At 41.0% G+C, this 23,927-nt stretch overlaps 1 protein-coding gene across 2 annotated transcripts in view; it reads right to left on the bottom strand.

The window, feature by feature from the left end:
- The window catches only part of SORCS3 (sortilin related VPS10 domain containing receptor 3), a 275,567-nt gene that overhangs the window by 4,514 nt on the left and 247,126 nt on the right, over nucleotides 1-23,927 (bottom strand). For both annotated transcript variants that reach the window (XM_064431239.1, XM_064431241.1), the window contains exons 19-26: nucleotides 20,917-21,103; nucleotides 17,801-17,934; nucleotides 13,469-13,592; nucleotides 10,731-10,843; nucleotides 8,771-8,902; nucleotides 6,805-6,904; nucleotides 4,662-4,767; nucleotides 352-512 (exon numbers count right to left, since the gene is read on the bottom strand). In XM_064431239.1, coding sequence (XP_064287309.1) covers nucleotides 352-512; nucleotides 4,662-4,767; nucleotides 6,805-6,904; nucleotides 8,771-8,902; nucleotides 10,731-10,843; nucleotides 13,469-13,592; nucleotides 17,801-17,934; nucleotides 20,917-21,103 — 1,057 coding nt within the window. The remainder of the gene's footprint in view (nucleotides 1-351; nucleotides 513-4,661; nucleotides 4,768-6,804; nucleotides 6,905-8,770; nucleotides 8,903-10,730; nucleotides 10,844-13,468; nucleotides 13,593-17,800; nucleotides 17,935-20,916; nucleotides 21,104-23,927) is intronic.

Genomic DNA, 23,927 nt, shown 5'->3' with positions numbered 1-23,927 from the left:
ATCACAGCACACCAACAGTGTGAGCCTGGCTCAGCTGATTCTTCTGAGGGTGCAGGGAATTTGGCACTCCTCCACAAGAGAGGCAGGGTCATGAGCAGGAATAGGTGTGAGCCACAGCTATTACTAACTTCTTTATACCTGCTGCTGGAGCCAGGTTCCTACCCTGGGAAAAGCTGAAAAGCTGGAAGAGAAACTTCATTATCCTGCTCCTGAGAGAGATCTACTGCCCATCCCAGTGCCTCAGGGCTCTTCTTTTACCCAGGGTCACAGTCACTGCCTCTCCTAATACCCAAAAGACCAAAGTCTTCACCCAGACTGTGAAACAAAACTCAGCTGAGGGTTGTCTCTCACCCATCACTCGTGTGTCCAGCTCTTTGTCCATCAGCTCCTCAGGGTCTGTGAACTCACTCAGGGTGATTTTGGGGGCATTTTCACTTTGGCTGACAGAGCCAATCATTTCCTGCTCCTTATCATGCTGAACTTGGGCATAGATGTTAATCCAAGGGATTTTCCTGCACAGGAAAGGAAAATGAGAAGTTATGGTTTGTAACAGGGATCCTCAGAATGTCATTTATTAATGAGACAAACTAAGCTGAGACCAATACCAGAAATGCAGCACTGGCAGAGATGCAAAGTATGAGCTCTTAGAAAGGTGAAAGTACCACAGAGATGCTCATCTCTGAAAGTGCCCTTAGCATCCATTAATTCCAATGGCAGCCAAAGGTATTCCAAATCTCAGGCCACTGTCTTCACATCATGTGCACAAAGCCTCCCTCAGCTGCAAACTTCAATGTTCTGCCCTTTTAAGTGAGATGTTCTCCCTTTTAAGTGAGAAATCGTGCACACAGTGGACACTGCACTCAGTTCAGACAGCAGCAATTAACTAAGTACAACCAGCTGTAATTGTCAACTCTCTTAGTATTTATTATATGATCAAGGTTGCATTGGAAACCAAAAATAAAAAGCAATTTGGCACTAGTATCAACTGAGCAAAAAAATGCTGGGCTTGTTGCTGCTGACAGACCCACACTGACTCAGAAGAAATTGCCACATCTGAGAGTTATAAAGAATTGCTCCTGCCTCAGAGTCAGGAAGGATTTGGACCTCATAACACCCATCCAAAGTCTATTTGTTACCATTCCACTGCAAAAACCAGTTTGTCATGCTATGGATCATGCAAGTTTGCAGGGACTTATTTTTCCTTGCTGCTCAGGAAGCCAAGGAAGTGAAGGGATTATTTCTTCCTCCTTCTCCCAGGCAAAGTTACCTTGGCCTGCTAGAATGATATTCTCGAGAGTCAGTCAGGTAGACAGATTATACAGGCCTAGACAGACAGGTAGTAATCCCTGGAGGAATACAAGTTTAAATGAGAGAACCTGAAAAGGAATGTGTTAAGCGTCATGGGGGTTGCCAGGATTATCTGCATTGCCTGTTGGAAGTTGACTGTTTTTTCCTAATGCTCTTAGAAAGTCCTTGTGCCATGCAGTTCACACTGTTCCGATAAGGAAAATTTGGATAATATTTTGAGTTCCTTAAAGCACACAGTAGTGAAAAAAGATGTGTTCAAAAGAAGTCATATAAAATTCCATATGTTATATGATCATCTTGATGCTGATCTATCTGCTGTTGGATATGTCAGAGACTGAAAGCAGTGGAAATTGCCTCAGCTCTCATGAATTCAATAGGTCTATGATGATTTTACTCCAGTGAAGTTCTAACTTCAACCAACTTGTGCTATTGGCTTGATTTAGCATTCTGTTCTTAACCAGCATCAAGCAGGACATATTTAGGATGTTTAGCAGCAGATAACAAATCTCATTATCTTCTCCCTTTCTCCTACCTTCTAATGTTTACACATGCTGTAAACGCCACCAGAAGATATAGGAACTACACAAGAAATGAATGAGAACTAATGCATTCTCATAGGATCTAAGTGCCCAGAACTTGTCTGGAGATGTATGACATGAGAACATGCCTGGAGATAGTGGAAGGCTTAGTTCTATATCCAAACAATGCAAAGCAGAGCAGTGATCATCTTTGAACTTTGCGTGGAAAGGTGAGAAAAGCTCTTTGGAATTGTGAGGCAGAGAGCCAAGGTACTTCAGAGAGTTACGGAAAAAAGAAACTGAGATGGCTGTACATATGTGAATGCATACCCAAGTACCTAATCCTGCTGTGCCTGCCAGCACAGACACAGGGGGCCACAACCACATCACTCTGAGCACACACAAGCACTCTGTCCTGCCCTGCTGTCCCAGGACACACACATGGACTGCCCCACAGCCCCACCACTGCTCAGCACTCACACACACAGAGTATTGACTGATGTATGCTCAATCTGCCAGAAAATAAACAACTTTTTTACAGATTATTTCCATACTTTTCCCCTCTTCCTTCCTTTTCCACTGGGACCTCTTCAATAAGCATCTCTCTGGCAGCAGTGTTTAACATGCCTGCTGAGTCTATAAATTGATGGATTTGTAATAAGGAGTCTGTGTGCAAACCAGCAAAGCACCAAATCTATGAATCTGTAGAATTAAAAAATCATGTCAGCCTATGCTCTCCCATAACCTTTCCCTGTAAGCAGAAGTTCTATATTCAGGCTGGGACCACCATTAATCAGAGAAGTACACGTGGCTAATGGACCTCTGCATCACTGAGAGCCACAGGAAAGCTTTTGGGTTTGCTCCCCTTTTTCCATTAAGAATCATTGCATGCTCTCACTTCTGCTCCACTGAGCCAGGGGTTTTAGACAGAGCTGAAAAGATGCTTTCTGCTCTGAAAAATCAAGTTGAGAACACTCTGTGTATGACTTATCCTAAACTTTGTCAATTTGATCTGGGATTTTCCCCTTTGGGACAGAGAGATAAGCCAGTTAATAAGCTTTTGGACTAAGCAAAACTGATGCCTTGACCACCTTCCTCCTCACTCCCAATTTGTCATACAATCAACTTTCAGACAGATTTTAACAAGGCAGGGTCTCTATAGCCTTAGAGCATAATAGAAGGCTGATGGCTGCTGTACTCAAAGCTCAGGGTGCTTAAGTACTACAAGAGTCAGTTTTATGAGCTGTAGTAGCAGAAAATGACACATGGAGTGCCAGAGCAAAGTGCATTAACAAGCTCCTCACTGTTCTCTGGCAGCTGGAATATAAAGACCTTCTTTAACTGCTAGTGGTAACCACAGCAGTGGTAACTGCTGACCACAGGGCCAAGGACATCAGGCCAAACCTAGGAAACCATCTCACCAAGACACACGGGAAAGCATGTCTCACACAGGGCTGTACCTACAGCTCCCTGGAAGACTTTGCCTTCCTCATGCTACATCTGGGATGTGAGAGTAATCATCAGCTTCCTCCCCAAGACACTATTAAATCAATGCCATAAACAAATCCCATTACCCTGGGAAGCTGTAGGCACCTCACAGAAGCAGAGGGGATTTCAGGCTGCAAAAGGAGGTCCTGCTGAAGGCTTTGAAATCTGCCTCTGAGCAGAGTTACACAATTGCTTTCCCTGGAAATTGTCCTGGGCCACTGAAGTCAGTGGGACATTGATAACAGTTAGCAGTGTGCACAGGATCAAGCACTACAAGGAGTGCCACTCACTGATTAAGGCAACGGTTAATGCAAGATGTTAGCAAGGAGGGAAATTTCAAACCTGGAGATTAGGATAGGTGCCTTATATGTCTTATCATATAATTTAATTTGGGATATTGTTTGCATCCCACTAACATCCTTAGAGCATACTAGCCTTATCCTGCAGAGCAGAAAAGTTGGAGAAAGCAACATTTAGTTGGAATCTGAGCGGAAAAAGTGCTAGTTTTTCATTTAGAGGAACTGCTATGACCAGAAAGTTTTATTTATTTAATTTTAAGGCAGACTCGGCTTATATTTCTAACACAATATTTGGCTACTGGTCAGGATCTAGGCACACAGACCATTTCATACTGTAAGTACTGTACTGAATGCAAAGTTCCTCCTAAGGAGCTCCATCTGCCTAAAATACATCTTCATAAAGCAGGCCTACAGCAAACAGGCCATTCTTATCACATATTTTGTTTCACAGCTTGCAGCAGCCAAGTGCCACGGGCCAGACCTGGTCCTGCCTGCTGTCTGGAAGCAAAAGGTTTATATTAACATCTGTCAAGGTAAATCTCAGCACATATTCCCAAAGGCATTTTGGTCCTTTACACAATTTTTTCTGGTTTTGAGTCTCCCACCTTTAACATAAACACACCTGTTCCTCTGCAAGATTAACCTATTCACTTTCCAAGATACAAATGAGATGCTGCTGCACTAAGGCAGCTGGGCAGGTGGGCATACACTGTGTGAAATCATCCATCATGTGGTTTTTGACTAAGCTTGCTTTGTGTATCTCAGTACTCAGTGAGCACAAAGGTTCCCATTTCTGGTCTGTGGTTTAAATACATCTGCTGAAGCAGAAGACGATTTCTGCACTCTTGGTGATGTTTTGGAGCACCAGCTTTGTGGTGAAACAGCAGTAGATGGTTTCCTCTGTAAGTAGCAGAAATAGGGAGCTACATTCATCGAAGCTGATACCCAGCACAGTTCACTCTTCATTGCAATTCAGGCACAGCTCTGCCTCGGTTTCCTGTAAACTACCCAGAGTCTCCTCCTCCCACCCCAAAGTTTTCAAACTCACCTCTTGAATTTGTAGATTAAAAAAACAGCCAAGCCCACAAACACCACTGACAACAACATCAGCATTGCTGAACTGCTGTGACCCGAGCTGGAATCCACAAGTGGTGCTGCAGGAGGAAAGGCAAAGCATCACACTTCAGGGATATTACAAGGAAACACATTAAGTACCAAGAGTTGAGCTCAACTCGGTCTTTGTCACATCTGCTTTATCACGACTGCATGGTGCATGCTGGTTTTGGCAAGACCAATCAGTAGGAAACAAATTGGTTCTCTTGTCCTTCAAGTCAAGGCCCTTTTTCAAGACAGTGCAGTCTAACATCCCTGAGTGAAAAGGCACAGCAAGCCACGCTCAGCCGAATGCCCAATCAGTCCTGTATTAACTCTCTGGGCTATTACTTTTCAGGTTTTTCCAGGTACTAGAGTGGAAATGAATTTCATGAAGCATGGTTTAATACATATCTATTCCCCTTCAGAGAAGATACCTTAGAGCATCAATGAACAGCACAACTCCCATCTTCCAAGGATATTCATCTATCTCACGTGTGACAGGGACCAACTCTTGTGACAAGCCTCAAGGTCCATCCTTATACAGGACCTTAGAGATTTTTAAACTGAGTCAGTTTTCATAATGTGGAGAAGCCCAAAGCAATAATAGTGGATTCAATCACACAGTACATTATAATATTTTGGAGATTTTGATCCTTGACATTTTGGCTGGCTAAATACAGTATATTCCTATACCTTGTTTATGCAGCTATTCCAAGAGCTCATCAGAGCACACCATCTTAATGGCCTGAGCACTGTGCTCAGATCAAGTGTCTGATGAGAAGTCTCTAATGATGCACAAATGATTATAAGTAGCAGCTGAGTGTTTCTCATTTTGCATAAATATTTTGCTTTGGTGTTTTACTATTCTCTATTCTTTTTCTGTCACCCAGAAGACAGGGACAAAGTCATGCAAATAGAGCCAGTTCTGATTTCACTGTTAAATTTCCAAGCCTAACAGTCTGATCCTGCCAGTATTCTGCTGCTAATACTTCTGGCTCTTTTGTGGAAAAGACTGTAATTTCAAATCAAAACACTATGGAAATGGTCAAGAAACAAATGCAGCACCTGCACAGAGAGGGGGCAAGAATAGCTGCAAAATGTAATTTAAATGCAGTGCCTTGCTAGAGCCAAGCCAGATTCTTGAGAATTCCAGCCACCTGGAGACCTCAGACATTGTATCACATTCCCAGTTTTGCAAATTAATCCATTTCAGGCTACTCCTATTAGCATCTGACTCGCATTCCAAAGGAGCAGTTAGAGAGTGAAGGTAAAAAGGCATTACCTGTAGGAAAGGTCATGAGCCTTGATTTAGCCCAGCTTTTGGCTCTCTGAGAAGAAGCTGAAGTGTGTTATTGTGGGGTATGAATCCCAATCTTTCAGAGAGGCTATCAGCAAGGGTACTTGCATAAGATCCCACATTTCAGACAATTGCAAGGATAGTCATGAAAAGTAAGGGCAAAAATAAATCCATCACCTTCTTTGTAACCATCGCTGTTTCATCAATAGCTGAGACCTTCACACTAGGCTGGTTTAAAGTAAAGGTATTGACAAAGCTTAAATGGACTCTTTGTCACTTTGTGCAAAAATGGAGATAGGTAGCGTTGAAATTTAAGTAAGTTCTCATTTTTTGGAAGTCAATATTCAGGCACATATTCCCTGTAAGAGACCTCAATCTTTTCCTGAATACTTTGCCCCTTTAAAGCTTCCTAGCTAGTCATAACAAGCTCTTTGCTATAAGGATTTGATCCAATATCCATGAAACTTAGTAACATCCCACTGAATTCCACAGGTGCTCAATAAGGACTTAATAGAACACCATTCACCTGGTTTTCCGAAACACTTGAAAAACACCAATGCACTTGTTAATTAAGCCACAGGGAACTCTTACAAGGTACTTTTTACACTTGTACAAACTGGAGCATGAAGATGCTCCTGATGGGTTGGTTTTAACACTTCCTGCTTCTACCAAAATGTCTCAATTGGCACATAGCCCAGTGCCACATGCCAAACTGTGAGTGCTCTGATGTAGACTGATTCCCATGGGGTTGTCAGAAGCCTCAGGAGAACTACAGCAGTGCCTTTGACTCCACACTCACCTAATGTTAACTGAGTAACATAGACAACCACTTCAACGCCAGGCTTCAGCTCAAACTGGACCAGGTTCTGGTTGAGAGCATTAAAAAGAATTTCTACCACCTGATGAAATAAGAAGAGATGCAACAGTTAAAGTATAGAAGATTGCAAAGTCTGGAGAACATCCAGGAATACACAAAGCCTGTGAATAGTGGCTGACATCTCTTACTGGCTTCAGCAGAGCCTGAGAAAGTGGAGAGAAATGCGTGTGTGGTTTAGGTGGAACTGGATGTCATCCCATGTAAGTCTCCTTTACAGAACTTCTGAGACTCTCATTGTATGTTATTATATCTCTCCTGGGAAGCAAACCTAGAAGGTTTGCAATTTTGTTTTTCTTTTTTGGGAAAATAACTAAGAACCTTTTCACCTTCCACAATATCCTTTGAGTTCGATCAAATGCATTTGGAAATCACGGACATATTGGCCTTTCATTGGTGGATAATGAAACTAAATTAGGCAGTCCAGACCTAAATTTCTTTCTTCCCAATGATTCTGTCTGTAGTACCTATTTAAATAGCCTGTTGGGGATGAGACAATCCTTTTTAGTTTAATGGAAATTTGCCATATTTGTCCTTCACTTAGAAAAGGGGCCTGGGACTGGATATAGTGGAATTGCTGAGTTGAGAGATCAGCAACCCAGCTCTGATGTGTTATTTGGTTGTCCCAGAGCACATCACCCCAGAGCCTCAGTTTGTTAATGCCTGATCTCCACAGAGTAGTTCTGATGGACAGGGCACAGCTAATGAATTGTTCTAATGACCTACTCTCCAGGCAGAGCTCCTCAAGCAGAAGGCAAGAACAAGTGCCAGAGTACAACTGAGGAGACTGTCAAATAAAATTAGAGCACTAGAGCTTTAGGCCTAATAGTCAATTAGTCAGAAATTTAATTGAGATGTCAGCATAACACTGATACACGAAATGTTGACACAACAGCTCATTCAGAAGGAGTTTTAATACTTGTAGATCCTACCGGACAGGACAGAAATTACTCCAAGACCATCCCTCCAAAAAGCCTTTCAAACCCTCCCACCTCAATGCATCTTTCCTGAACACTGACCACCATAAATTTTTGAGACCAGCTTTGATAACTTCCTAGGACAAAGGAACTACACTGCAGAGACTGACTTTATCAGTGGGTGACAAGAACTTCCACTGAATTCACCAGTCCTTTGAATAATGTAATGTTTGATCCAAACTTACAAGAGTTACTTGGCAATGGGCTCACACATAGTTTGCGCTCTGTAAAAATACTGCATACAAGAACATTAGCTAGAACCAAGCAGCCTTTCCAGCAGTACTTTACTCCTCTGCCTTTATAGACCTGATTTAATCACTTGGTAATTCTAACATGAAAGCTCCAGCAGCCTAGTGCTGTTGTTCTTTCCTTGCCTGCACATCACTGTTGCTATACATCACCGTAATTACCTATTTATCTAAATGGATGGATATTGTAACTTCCAAATATAGTTTGCACAGGCCGTTCACTGCTGCAGAGTTAAAAAAAAAAAAAAAAAAAAAAAGAGGTCTTGTTGTGGTGATCTATGAGCTGAAGAGTCTGATTTATTTTTAGTAAACCCCAGTATATTATCTTGCTGCTTTGGCCTCCCTTTATTAGCATTCCTCCAGGGAGTAGAGGGAGTACATATTCAAGGTTCCTTTGGCCGTAACTACTGTATAAAGGACACTCCACTGATTTAGGAAGAATCTCTGCTAGTGGTAGACTGTAACATATCTCAGTGAGGTATTAGAAAATCCCGGTTTTCCTCTGAAAATAATTTTCTTTAATGCCATAAACTATACTGCCACAGTCCCAGATACATCCATTTCCACCACACTTATTGTAAGTACTTCCAACGCTGCGCAGCTTCAGAAGCCCATCTGCAAACAATACGACAGGAATAAATGTTCCATGAATCCTTCTCTCCTTACTTGCTCCAGAGCAGCCTCACTGCTTTTCCTCCTCTCTGTTGTGTTTTTGTGGGGCAGTATGAAGAGCTCAGCAGAAGTAGGCAGCCCAGGGAACACAGCTACCAGGATCTGTTCATCAGGGATACCAGTCACCTAGAAGAAAAGTAAAAAGAGGTCTCTAGCTGCTATTTTGTTACTTATGTTTCCATTGACTTTCAGAAATGGTGCTCCCATCAAATTGTTATTTTCCAGTTCCACTGTAGCTGTTGTGGTCCTAATGAGCTGTTCTGCCTATTTGGTGGGTCAGAAACTGAGCTTCTGCTAAAGGTGCTCTCTTCTTCCTTTCTAGAAATGAATGTAGGCTTGACAACACCCCTGGGGCCAAAGATCTCAACCCAAAGTCCAAACCTAGCATGTCTCCAGATCTGAATGTTCCATATAGTCCTCCCTGCTACAAAAGAATAACTGACCCAAAGTCAGATCCAGAGAGTTTTTCTCAGAGCAGCCACTGGTAAATGTACAACCAACAGGGCCAATATGAAGAAAAGTGCCTGCAATCCCCTTCTACTTTGAGGTTACAGGGATCCACATTGGCCATACATGAATAGCAATGTCCCCAGAGGGAGGCTTCAGTCCCAGGGCTGACTAGGAGGGCTGTGCTAGGAGCTGCTCAGTTTGCTGAACCAAGGCTCTCACAGCTGCCTTCAGCAAGACCTGCCCACTGGGGCTGCTTCCCTCTCTTCCCAAATCCAAGCCATGCATCCTCAGTAGGGCAGGAAGCCTCCCCTGCCTCTGAAATGCTCTGCTACGTGAGGTTCCTTAGCTCCATTAGCTCTCTGCTCCTATCCCACTTCAAACTCCATGGCCTCACTGCTGAAATATTCCAATGGGGCAGCCCATTCCTGGTGGGATACACAAGCAACCACTTCTACCAGATTTCTACTGTTCTGTAACCATTCGCAGTTACAAGCCAATTAATTATTTTTATCCTGCAAGCTTGACTCTTACTATAGTAAAAGGGAAAAACAGTTTAAAAAAAAATAAAGTTCGCATTTTTTTCAGGATGGAAAATCAACCAAGGAAACTCTTACAACCTGTGAATTTTGAGTGGGCTGCAGATGAGAAAAGCTGAGCAGGAATGTACTTTCCCAGTAAAAATAATCAGCCTCCATTTCTAAGAACAGCTGTAGCTAAAGCAAAAAAACCCTAACGAGATACATTTTTGGCAGAATGCCAAACCCACAAAAGCTTGTCTAAATCTAGTTCCTAATTTCACACAAAACTAAAGTCCCTGACTACTTAAGTTATTCTGTCCCCTTTCCTGAAAGAATATGAGTACTAGTTTACATATTCTAATTAATCCCAAAGGAAGATACAGTACCTTCCAACTACACAAATTTCTCTTTATCCTGTATTTTAAAGGTAAGTTTATTTTCCTTCTGAATCCTCATTTTTTGCCCCAGTTGGAAAGGGAGCAGAGCTTCAAAATGTTCACCAGTTGCTACACTTAGCTGCATGTGAAACTCCTGACTATCAGGAAAAGATAAAAATATCTTCCTCATGTATCCAGAATACTACAATGTCTGTCTTCTGGGATGAAGTGGATCAGCTGTTTAACAACACTCACTAACACTAACCAAATGTTTGGAATAGAAAACAGTACATACTGTCATATCAACTTAGAAAAATAAGGATAATGATGATAGTATTACAATCTAGAATATGCAAAATCCTCAGGGATATTAACAGCTGAAAAGCACACAGAAATATTACTAAAAGTATTTGTAATATTTCCACAAAATCAGCAATACAGATTGGTTCTGTAAAAAGATCCAGCATATTAAGAAGCTTTTTATTGATTTTTAATGACAGTGCCATCACCAGTGCTGTGCTTACCCATTCTTTTAAGCTAGCATGTCAAAAAAGTGCATGTTTTAACAGCCTAGTCAATGTTAGTACAGACAAGGAAACAGATGCTCACCTGTGCTAGTGCTCTCTTGATGACTTTGCCAACATCTTGTCTCCATTCAGGGATGTCAGGGTTATGGTAATCCAAGTTGGGAGAAAATGACAGGAGCTGAGATTGGAAATACTCTGGAATAGAAAAAGTATTTATGAGACTATTAAATGGGCAGTGTTTAGGGTACAGACAAGGGTGCTGAGACAACAGGAGGACCATAACTATCTTAAAGCAAGAGAGTGAGAAAAGGCTGAAGGAAGAAAAAGGCTGGCTAACACTAAGCAGGACAGAGAGCTTGCAAGGAAAGAATGCTTATAGTGGTACTTATAAAGGATGTTTTGATCTGCTGCCAATTTCTGGCTTTCCCCAGAGAAAGAGAAGTGAGAATGAGAGAGGTGAGAGGATCTTTTGTGATGCCTCTGGGCTTTGTAATTTTGCTGCTCAACTTCAGATCCTGCTCACAAGAAGGTTGACCAGCAAATAAGGCAGCACCTGGCTGAAATTTGGAAGGTCTGTCTGTACAACTGCAGAGTGAACAATTGCTGTAAGTTATGTTTTCTGTTTACCCTCCTAGAGGGAAACCAGGAGTGGTTAATTCCTCAACAAAGGAGAACCCAGTGGTGGTAATGACTGGCTCATCAAGCAATGGCTATTGACAGAACACTTTGAAGTTCTGTCCTGACTGATTGCTGGGAGGAAGAAAAGCTTCCTAGACTTAAAATACAGAATTATTTTAATTTTTCTCCAATTCCAAATCTCCCTGCTGGTCTCACCAAAGACCAAGTCTGGAGTCCTTATGGCATCTGTGCACAAGGGATTTGGTCCAGTGGGAGGCAAAGATCCAGGATGGGAATCACACTCTTATGAAAGTTCTCAGTATAAAAGATTCTCCTTTCTGATTTTGGAGATGTTCTGTGTCTCACCTTGAAGCAACTGATCTGCAGACACTTCCAATAAGTACCATTAATCATTTGTAAGAAGGCACTAGTTTTAGATCAAGATAAACCTGCCAGAGTATAAATGAGAAAATCCACAGAAAAGCAGGGATGTGCCAGCACACCATTTATGTGGCATCTTTTGTAAGAACTGTTCTTTCTTTTTAGATGGTACAATATATTTTTAAATAAAACAAGTATCAAAGAACGCAGGGAAAGTCTCCCAGGTTTTGAAGGTTTAACCCAGAGTCAGATATAAAAAGTCTTTGACTTTTGACCCCTTAGTACCATGTCCAATTTATTTTTTGAGCAAATTCTTTTCTGTTAATCTCAAATTAAGGATATACCTTATATACCTACTCCACTGATAACACCAAAAATCCATGCCTAGATTATGGCCTAGACCCATAATCACTTGATTCAGGACACAGATTAGGATACAAGTTTATCAGATGACATGTTTGCTAAAGGCATGACTCGTTTATGTATTCAGACTTGAACTCATCACCAGACTGAGGGGCTGCAAGGACTCCTTCCTTAGACCTGGTCAGTCTGCATCACAGCACTGGATAGGACTATTTGGACTGGATCTAAATGAATTCATTTCTCTTTGCGATAGAACCCAAAACTGTGGATCTTCTAAACAGAATGGCAAATTTTTTTCCAAGGTGTTTAAAAACAGAGTGAGGAGGTCTCTGTAGGACCTACTGGGGCTAAAGATCAAGATCACCTGTGGGTATCACTCTTAAACATATTTGATTCAGGTTTATTCCAGAAACTAATGGAAGGATGGAAATTTCCGAGAAGTAAACACTGCATTTTGCAGTGCTCAAAATTATGAAGTAGAAGATTCCTAATATTTGATAATAGCAAGTTATTACTAAATCACATTAACAAATTATTAAAGGCTATTGCATTTCATGGCCAGACAATCGATAAATATCTATTTAGCTGCTATTAAATCTGAGTAGACAGTGGGACATTTATTTGTATTTAATTACTGAAATAAAACACACACAGTACAAATACACATTGCTGAGCTTCAAATTAGCCCAAGTTATTTGAAACCTAGGTTTCTCAATAAAACTTAAAGTCCAAAGAAAAGCTTGCTCTCAAATGCTGAATGCCAAAAACTGGATAATGAAAACAAAGACTGGGCCAGGGAGAAAATTGTTCTAGAAGTCCTGGTCAAAGCTGCTGAGAGAGTCCTTTCACCCAAGATTTATCAAGCCCCAAACAGGGGCTCTGTTGTCTGCCAAAGGGTTCTTTTTGAAGCCCATGACATGCAGACATGGCCACACATTCCAAATATTACCCATGGGCAAGTCCAGTGGGCACACTCAGACCTCCAGCTGTGACAGGAAAGATGGGCAGTGATACCAACAACAGAGTAATTTCTGTCCTCTTTTCCAGACCCCTCCTGACCCCTGTCATTTGTACAGTCACTGATAGAGACACCAGTTGCATTCAGATCACCTTAGTCATGCACTGTGACTATTTCTTTCCACAGCTGGGAAGATGAAAGAAGGCAGTCTGGTTCAAGTGTTTTTTATTTCTGGCAGTTCCCTGTCTGGGTGTACAGACAGATCAACAGGCACAGGAGACACCAGCCACCTTATTAATGCTGAGGTTATAATTTTCATTAGCTGCCTCATTCTATTCACTTCTGTATTTTGTCATCATGACACATCTGAGTTACTCTGTCATCTGAGGCTTGTCTTCAGAGGTTCCTCCAGGCATTATCAAGTTCCTAGAGTTATTCTGGATCAGCAATGACTGTCTGCCCTTCACCCCCTGAATGTGACTGCAAAAGGCTGAGGGTACCATGCACTGCGATCTCCTTGGTGTCCTGGATGAGGGTGTTGCCCCCAGCAACCTGCACGGTGACAGTGTTCATCCCCTCCACAGTGAACATGTACGAGATGCTGCTCTCCAAGGTGATGAGGGGCTGTAGGAGGCAAACACAAATAACAAAATCAGGGTGAGATTAACTCAGGATCACAACATGCACCTGATTTATCCACCAGGCAACAGCCTTGCTCCTTGGTACAGGTGTGGTGCTGCCAGTTTGCTTGTCCTGCTGAGGCCCAAATCTTGTGAGAAGTGTCCCGCAGGCAGAGGTTTCTCTCATTTCAGTAAATGTTTCCTGAAATATTCTTCCATTGAACTGCAACCCATTATTGTATGGACTCCTCAGCAGACCACAGTCAGCAGATGCAGAATTAGTGCACTAGAATGCAGCGTTGTACACACACAACGAGCTCAGCTGCTATATTTGCTGTACAAAACCCAACCTCAAATTGAAAATAAACCAAAGATGCAGATGCTTCTTCAAACAATCCATATTGTTCAGATTCAGGGCCAGCCTTTGCTTTTATGAGCACAAATCCATTTATCTCTCACAGAGCAACACTGCTCAGGTCAGAGTGAGGACATCCAGCATTGCCCTGTCCATGCTGTGAGTCTGTAAGCAAGCTGCAGCCACAAGCTGGCAAGCTATGCTAACCAGGCTGAAAGCATGGCATAATTCCTGCTGACAGTGCTAACTGAATGTGGCTGTGGAAGGGATCCACCCTGCAGCAGCCCATGGGAAGGGCCCACATTGAAGAAATCAATGGAAAACTGACTCCCATGGGAGGGACTCCCTCCCAAAAGCAGGGAAAGAGTGGGAGGTGTCTTCCCCCTGAGGAGGAAGCATTGGAAGAGACAACACATGATGAACTGATCACAACCCCCATTCCCTGTCTCCCTGCACTGCTGGCAAAGGATGAGGTAGAGAATTCAGGAGTGAAATCGAGCCTGTGAAGAAAGGAGAGATGTGGGAAGGTGAGTTAAGATTTGGTTTCATTTCTCATTATCCTTCTCTGATTTGATTGATAATAAATTACACTAATATCATAAAGTTAAGGGTGTTTTGTTTTCTAACAGTAATTAGTGGCATTTCTCTGTCATTATTGTGACCTGATTTTGTTATATTTTATGTATCCTGCCCATGTGAGGAAGGGAGTGATAGACTGGTTTAGTGGGCAGCTGGTGTCTAAACAGGGTCAACGCACCTCAACTGAAAATCAAAGGTCCAGCCTTCACAGTGCCACTGATCTGACAGCTGTTGTACAGAAATAACTCTTTATTTAGAGAAACTACAAAAATTGAAACAGTGATACTAATCTCCACTGCAAAAGAACACAGAGGTCTAAGAGAACAGATAAAGCTATTGTATCATTGCTGTTGTCCCTTCACTACACTTCCAGTTGGTTTTCAAAGGAAAATTTCCAAATTTCACCTTCCAGCTCTCACACTTTACCTCATCATGCTGCCAGCCTGACTGCACTTCACAACAGTGGTCCCTAATGCCATTTTCATAGCCAAATCAAAATTTCCACCTGCACAGGCCAGACCTGCAAACACATTTCTCTCTCTCTAGAACACCACCTTCCTTAGACACCCTCATACATGAGCTAAAAAAACAGCGAAAAACAAAAAGTCTTATCACATGGCACACACAGTCCAAGGGCACCAGCTCGTGCCAGCCCTGGAGGCCTAGCTAACATTTACTGAGATATACACAGACCCTGGAGAAGCTGAATGGGCCTCTATCAGACTGAAGTGATATCAGCAATCCTCCTGGAGGTTACAGGTTGTGGTTCTGTGCAACGGCAGATAAGAGGATGCAGTCTGGCCTTTAAAATTACATTTTTTTCTTTTTGTATATGTGTATGCTGGACATTCCATTATCATGGATGATTTCACCTCCATCATGGAGTTTTAACATTCAGCCAACTCCTTAATTTTAATTCAAAACCCAAGACCTGGAAACTAACTCGAAATTAAATCAAGTAGTTTAAGGTTCATTTGCTCAAACCTATTAGACAGCTGGATACATCTATTAAACTGGACCTGTGTTAATCCAGGCAAATTGGCCTTTGGGCATACTGCAAAAACCATAACAGTAGAAATTTAGTACCGGAGTTTCAGCAGGGTGGGGAGAGCAATAGAGGAATCTCAGCCAGGTCATTTGTGTCCAAGACAATATTCTCCTGTGCAGCAGCACAGAGTGAGACTGCACAGTGACACGAGACACACCTGGTTCTGCCTGGGATGGCTACAGGCTGAACAGGAAAAGAAATTGCAATCCCTCAGCATGGAACAGAAACATATCATCTAATAGTACCAGTCACAATATTACACAGAATATTACACACAATTCAGTGTCCCCATCTTTCACGTCTACTCAGAACACCACAGTTTACTCATGAGTAAACTATGAGAGAAGGATCTGACACATATGTCAAACATCCAGGAGGAATTTTGATGTGATACAGACTGCTGTTCTGACAAAAGGTGGCTGATACAATTATGTCTATATCTCTTGGCATACTTCTGTCAGAGTTGCAGTACATTCCATGAGGTAGCTGGAGATAATGCTTTGCAAAGACTGAACAGTGCTCTGGGTCTGAGATTCAGACACAGCTAAGGGGCACCATGTTTACTCTTCCATATACTTCCATACTCTTTCAGCAATGAGTGCAATCATGCCAAGGTGTCAAAGGATCAGCTACTCCATGTTCAGCTATGTCCAAAGTACCCATCCCAAACGCATCCACATCTGCTTGTACTCTGCTGCCTGTGGGTCTGAAATTTAATCTAGGAGATGAAACATATCATATTCCCAGTCCAGAAGCAAGCACTGTGAGAACTGCATGGAAATCTTCAGCAAACACCACTGCTTTGCATTACCTTTTCTAGATTGCTTTCTATTTCAAAAAATCTTTTTTAAGTCCCTGTTTACAATTAACTTCTATAGTAAGGACAAAAACAATGGCAGGAAAACTCTACGCTGGAGGGCTTAAGCAGATGAGCAAGTTACCAGTACCTAAATTATCTCTGATGTACTTTAATGGTTCTCCATGTGTGCGCACTGAGCCAAAAATATCAACTGTAACGTGATTTTACATCCCTGTATTTCTATGCAGTATAAACTATGTGGAATTACCTGGTACTTGCCATGGACTGGATGTGCATGTGTGGGTGGTTGCCATAGTTTAGCTAGGGTTGCCATAGTTTAGCTAGTTTAGCTTGGCAAGTTACAGTAAATGGCTTTTGCTCCTGAGTTCTTCCACTTTCTCAACTATGCTTCCACAAAAATCAAGTTCTTACAGTGAGCTTCCTAACTGGATGTAAAACCCCAGTAGAAGCAGCACTTAATGTTTTTATTTTGCCTCTACTGATATTGTTGGAAGCTAGGGTAAGAGGTTAAAACTAAGCAGCTTTTCAAAGAGAAAACAAAATACTTGTGTGCCTATTTTTCTATCTCAAGCTCCATATTTCATGTAAAATCCCCTTTTCTTTCTTCTGCAATCTCACCTCAGTGCACACCTTCAATTGCAAATGTAGACAGTGACATGATTTAAACTGCTTTTGTAAATAACAGCAGAAACTACATTGTGAAATTAACAGCTGTACATTTCACAACTATAAGAATGGAGAATAGTGCCTGTCTCACTCCTAAAGTCTACAATAAAAACTGTAGCTAACAGGCAATCCTGCTCTTTCATTTTAAAGTATGACACTAACTTGTATTTTCACTTATTTTAACTATTGCTAAAAAAGCTTCTTATAATACATACAGTTACAATACACATAATTTGAAAATTCACTACAAAGAAGTCTCATCCCCCTCTCTAACATAGCCAGACTCTTCAGCTTGAAATTCTAGATACACCTGTTTATCTGAACACCAAGAGCTTTAAAGTACTGTGCTGGAATCCAGCATTATGTACTGCACACTGGCACATAATGGAAACCCCCCTGGTTATTTGAACACCAGCGGTTTTTAAACACCGTGTTGAAAGCCAGCATTATTCCACATATAGTTCAGTTAAGTTGCAAGTGAACGCTGGTAATAACAGTGGTCTTCAAATCTCAGTAGGGCTGATAACAACCAGATGGAGAAAGTAATGGCTCCTAAGAACAACACAAGACAGAAGGAAATAAATTCACAAAGGTTGAAGTTCAGATAATGACAACCCTCTTCAGCCAAGTTAAAAACTAAAACACAAAACAGGCAAAGGCAAGAAGTTTTTATTACGGCTGAGAGAGTTCCCTGACTGTTGTGACAAGCTTAGGAAGAAAAAATGAACCAAAGAGTGTCTGTACCTTGGTGCTGTTGCCAAACCACCAGAAGTAGGTAAGTGTGCCTGCCTGGCTGGGCCAAACGACTGCAGTAATGTTGACATCCTTATTTCTGATGGCAACAAAGGGAACACTCAGATGTACGTGCTCCACTGGACCTGTGGGAAGAGAGCTCATTATTAAAGGCTTTGAGTTAAATCCTCCCTGCACAGTTGTGAACAGCAAGGATTTTTCCTTTAAATAAATCAAAAGTCCTGTGTCAGCAGTGACAGTATAGTGACAGTCTATTTATATTTTAGAAATAAAAGAGAATTTCAGCAGTCGATGAACAACAGAAAAAGATAATGAAATTTAAAAATACTTCCCCGCCCCCATTATGCACATTTTCCATAGTGCTAATTTCCAGAGAGGGGCAGTGCTGTGTTTAGAAGAATTTTTTTAATGCATTTTGAAGAAAAACAATGAACTGGGTTTGCATTATATAGTGAAGTTGCTATTGAAAGCCATAAGGATAGAACACAAGAAAGGGATAGTACACAAGTGAAAAAGAAGTTTTTTTTCTTGAAAATATAGCCATTGAGCTACTAAGATTTATGGGGAAATCATTTTAGCCAAGATGGCTTAAATCTGGTTATATAAGAGTCATTTATGACTTTATTAAATACCCCAAACAGTTTTTTAAAAGCTCTCCAAAATAAAGACTCATGATTTTGGAAATCCTTGGTATCTTTTTGACTTAGGCTTGATTTTGGGAAGTCTTTGGGGAGCCAGTTGCCCCTAGAAAAGCATCAGGAACCACTTGAAAGATGTGTGCATTGGTATAACAAAGTATGTAATTGTCAGAAGCACTTGATTCTGAAAGACTAAAAAAATAACAAAGTACCAATGCAAAGTTGTATGCAACAAATGCACATGTCCAGAATAAATCCAGGGCACGAAACCCTGAATTCAGAAGACAGATCCTCTCTAGAAAAAACAACATGTGTAAAAAATACTGGTTTTGTTTGGTAGTTTGTTTAAAGCTTCTGCTATCTCCGTTGTTTTTCTTCTTGTTTATCTTTTGGCTTTGCTGGTACTGAATTTCAGCTGATAACTGCTGCCCATCAGACAGTGTTACTTTCTGGGTAGTACCTTTAAAACACAGCAAACTGACAGACTATCCCTGTGAGATGGAAAGGACAAAATAAGAAAAGTCATAATCTTTTCTTTTTTTGTTAGACATTCATTTTGGGAAGCAGAAAACGTGGTGATTTTAACTGAGACAATCCTCTTGTGTTACCTCTCAGCACGAAATGGGGACATTAATCAGTTCTCCATCTACTTGAATTACAAAGATTGTGGAAAGCAAGAGCTGTTCTTCTGCTGCTGGAACATAGAGCTCCAAGCACAAAAGGACCCTATTCTTGCTTTTGGAACCTTAAAACTTGGGAAAAGGGGGAAAAAAAGGATCAAGAGATCTCTACCAGCAAGTCACTCCTGAACTCTGACCGTAGGAAGTACTCTGGGTTTGCAAGAACAGCAGGTTCCCCTAAATATTTTGTGGCAGTGCATGTAAGGGGAAAAACACTGTCTTTGCTTCCTTTAAATATCAAGTTAAGCAGCTTGTCAGCAGATTTCAGAAAGCTGAAAAGTTAACTGGCTGCTAATAAAGCTGCAGGGTAGAAAATTAATGTTGCTTGAGGCCAAGGAGCCTTTTCTTCTCTTTTTTTTTTTTTTTTTTTAGCACAGGATCCCAGTACCAGAGTGATTGTATAGTAAGAATGATTCTCAGGCATATTTGTCTGTACATTTGAACTTCAAGGTCAAACCTCCTATATTGACCAGTACTTCCACATATATTAAAAGTTTAGTACTGAGGTGTCATCTTATTTCAGCACTAGCATGAATGTAAGTGCTTGCAAAATATTTCCCCAGAGATGATGATAATAAATTGGCTACCTAAGAATGCTATGAAAGTCAAAGGAGAGATCTGAAAGGTTGATGTAAAAAAGGGTGGAGCAGCAAAACCAGGCCAAGGAACTGTCGCTTATTGCATTCTGCTTTAAAATCCTCACCATGAAAAAGCAGTTCCTTTGAGAAAAATCAGATAATCCATACAAATCTGCTTGTTATTACCAGGTAACCATCACTTTTGTCAGCTAATGGCCCAAGGTGAAGCAAAAAACATTTAATGCTCTAATAACAGGTTGTTAAGTGCAGCCATGATTGACTTTGAGGGAATTATGAGCATAATAAAAGCTTCAAGGAACATTTATTCCTTCATACAGGGAGCTGGAAATTAAAATGGAGAAAAAGTTCTTGAGTTTTGGAAATTTCTAATGTGCTTCCTTTCAGCAGAAAAGCTCAAGCAAAAGGCAGGATGTAAGATATTCTGACAAGTAAAGAGGGAAGGCAGACAAGGCTGTGATCACCATTATGGGCAAAATTGATGGGGTGCATCTGAACACAGAAGATCTAATAGTCTAAGAGTAGATCAAAGAACTGGGCTCTTTTTGGTCTCATCCTACATTCCACACACTCTGCTCTCTCCTGTGGCTTTGGGAAGTTAACTCAGAGCTCTATATTTGAGTTTGCTCGTGTCAGCAGGAGAGAAATTGCATTGATCTACCAAACAGGACAGAAACATCAGGGATGCACGTCAAACACATGAAATGGGAAAAGCAGCACATTAGCCCTCAGTGCATTCATATCTCAGGAAGCACGCTCAGCACAATGCTTCTATTTCATTAAATTAGCACTGTAAATGCTGAAATTCTGAATAAGTGACTCAAAATTTAGTAGTTTAATCTAATTCTCTTGGAATAAAACATGTATTGAAAATACATAATTGGACTTTGCTTCATATGCTGCTTGGTCTCTGACCCTTTCAGAAAGCCCAGTAGATATTTTCAAACTTTTCTCCATAAGTCTCAGAACTGCAAATACACTTGTTTAAAAAAAAAAACAAAACCTTCTTTTTCCCTTAATTCCATAAAGTCTATTTAACAAGTTAGGGGAGCATCTAGAAGCCCAAGCCTTTGGAAGAGCATGAGCTGCAATGTCTGTTGGTTTGCATCTATTCTTGAGCCCCACTGAAGCTGCAGGGACTTGGAGTGAGGTCAGATTTTGGCCCATGGAACCTGGCAGGTGGAAGTACTCACAGACCACATGCAGGAACAGGACAGCAGTGTCCGAGCCCAGGCTGTTCTCTGCGTACGCCGTCACCTGGAAGATTCCAGCACTCTTGTACACGTGCCGGATGCCATCCTCCACAGGGCTGAAATTGGCATAGGACACTGCAATGCCATCTCCAAAATCAAGCTGGATGTTCGTCCTTTGGAGATCACCCTGCAACAGAGAAGGCTGGAGTAGGAAACTGGACTGATGTAAAAGGATTTATATTACCTTTCATCCCACTTAGTTCCATTTCATTAGCATGGATACAGAGTAGTAACTTTTTTAAAAAAAGCCGAGCCTTGTTCTGTCATTCCTTAAGCTGGCCAGACACAGACAGCAAAAGACCAATACCTCATCCTAAAGTAGTTAAAACAGGTGACATGAATCATCTGTTGCAAATATCCACCCCTGATTATACAGAGTTTAGAAGACCAGTTTCATCTAGACATGAAGCTTCAGCATGGCTGAATTTATACAGGTTGAGTCCCACGTTGAGGACTGACAGATTTTTTTGTCTCATGTCAGTCAACACAGAGACAGAGCCTGGATACACAGGAGAATGAAGCAGATGATGAGAAAATCTCTTCTAGGATTACTGTCAATGACAGTTATTAAATGAAGGAGGGAAAAACGGACAGGAAATTCCAGCACTACAGGTATTGTCTGGAGACAGAAGTTGCACTATTTTAGTTTAAATCGTGCTTTAAATCACTGTAGTTGAACTGTAGAAGTGTCTGTTATTTCGGTTTCTCGGAGCCTTATTTTATACTTGCCCCCAGCTGACTAATGTAACACAAAACAAGGCTAATTTCAACAAAGCTAAAGCCCACTCCAGTGATTTCACTAAACTGAAATAAAACTACAACTCAGATTCAATCTCTGTAGCTTTAGCTTTCTACATATATATAGGATGTGTTGTACCAAGTAATTTCCTTTCATCAAAGATCTGCACTGTATTCACTGGGGGTGAAGAAGATACTACTATGTTTTGGAGATATTCCTAGCCCTGAAGGGCTGAAGTCGATCCCTACATATATTGAGGATGTGATCTGAAATTTAAAAAAAAAATAAATTTCTGCTCATAAATTTACCTTTTTTAATGGGAAATTCAGAAATATTTTACAGTTGTCTCATAAACCCCATTATAGCAGTAAATGCATAGGGAGAACATACAGGAAGCCAGACCACAATGAAGCAGGTCCCATGTGTAGAAAATCAGGACCTTAGCAGCCCCCACCTGATAGACCATACCTGCATGAAGAAATCAGAGCACAGGAAGGGTATTTTTCAGATATCAATTTACTTTGAGTATATACTTGGGGTCTTCAGACCCTTATATAGTCAGGACTATTGCATGTAGTTTTAAAATATGGGTATTTGATTATATATGTAAGATCTCTCTTCCTCCTTGCTCCATCATTCCCATTCCAGGGAGCCAGGGCAGTTTTAGCTATTGACTTGTTCAGGGCACCATTTTCACCTCTGCCCTCTTTGGACATTAAAACTTCAGTATAAACCAAAGAGCAATCAGAAAGGACTAAAGCAGTACTGACACTAAACTACCTATTATATTGAGTAGTCAATAACATTCTTTAGACAGAGAGTTTTTAAAGTCACTCTAAAAAATTCTCTAGCAGGAGCAAAATTACACTCTTGAGATATTCAGCTATTTGATAGAAAGGCTCCCACAGCTTGTTAAACCTTTCAAAACCACTGCTCAAGGGAATGCACTAAGACCCCAAGTCCATCTCATATGGAAGATACTGAACAGAGGATAAAAATTTGATCTGGGCTGGATTCATCACTGATGACCTCAGGCTGAAATCTCTTGCACCAGTCATGGCAGCTCATCTCCCTTGCCTGACAATTCTCTTTTCTATTTCCTTCTTGCTTCTCCAATATGATTCTATCTGAAATCAGACCGTCTCACACAGAGAAGTAGGAACAGATTTTTCATTACTAAACAGTGGCAGATGATCTTTTCACCCAATTATGAGCTAGGTCTTCAATGCAAAGGCTGCCCATCACACTAATCATGTTTTCTTTCTCCTTTCCATACACATGTATCCAGTACATAAAATACTAATCCAAGCATGCTAGTCCCAGACAAAGATGTCAGATATTCTGGAGTTTATAAATATAAATGAAAATAGAAGGGAAGTGGAGGCATTTCAAAAGGAAAAAGAAATCATTGTTATCCATTTATATTCAAGAGGCACATTTTGTTGCTTTAAGCCCCATAAATAACTGAAAGGGAACAAGGTATGGGCTGTCACAAAGATTGGCTCTGAGTACAGAAATCAGTGAGCAGACATGATCAAGAACACAACTCCACAACAGCTATTTGGCAGTCATTTCTTTGTGATCAAAATCAAACTTAGATTTAAAAAAAAGTCTAAAAAGGTTCTTATCTCCTCATGTTCCCTTTCATATATACAGTCCAAATCTCAGTCCAGCCCCATATTCCTGAAAACACAGAAAAACCATCAGTCATTATGCATTTATTTGTCTGCAGTCATTGCCACACATGTATTCTGAATACCACTGGAAAGAATCCTACTAAAGTTAATTCTATAAATCCTAAGAAATTCAGGTTTTGATTAACTATGATGAAGTCTTCATTTACCACTGAACACCTAAAGGTCAGTCACCTCCATATATTGAGGATGTGCACTAGAAGGCAGCAAAGAACTGCTGGCTCATCAGGGCAAGTCCAACAGAGCTGAATGGACACCACAGAGATGTATCCACAGGGGCTGGTCAGGCTGCTCTTTGGCTCAGAAAGGAAGTGTAAACTTAGGTACAAAACTACCACCAGTAAAGAGACTGCCCAGGAAAGGTGGAAGAAGCCAGGAATTAATCTGTATGGCAGCAAAGTAATAACTAAGACCTCTACAGAAATTATTTCTTCTAAGTCATAAGGAAATCTTTGGTAACAATTCTTCTCAGGTTCACGCTAAAAGACTGGAATACCTTTGTCCAAAATTTCAGTTCC

Source organism: Passer domesticus, chromosome 8, assembly GCF_036417665.1.
Source record: "Passer domesticus isolate bPasDom1 chromosome 8, bPasDom1.hap1, whole genome shotgun sequence".
Classification (NCBI taxonomy): Eukaryota; Metazoa; Chordata; class Aves; order Passeriformes; family Passeridae; genus Passer; species Passer domesticus.
The sequence above is the reverse complement of the archived record's forward strand: the minus strand, read 5'-3'. Positions and strand labels throughout refer to the sequence as shown.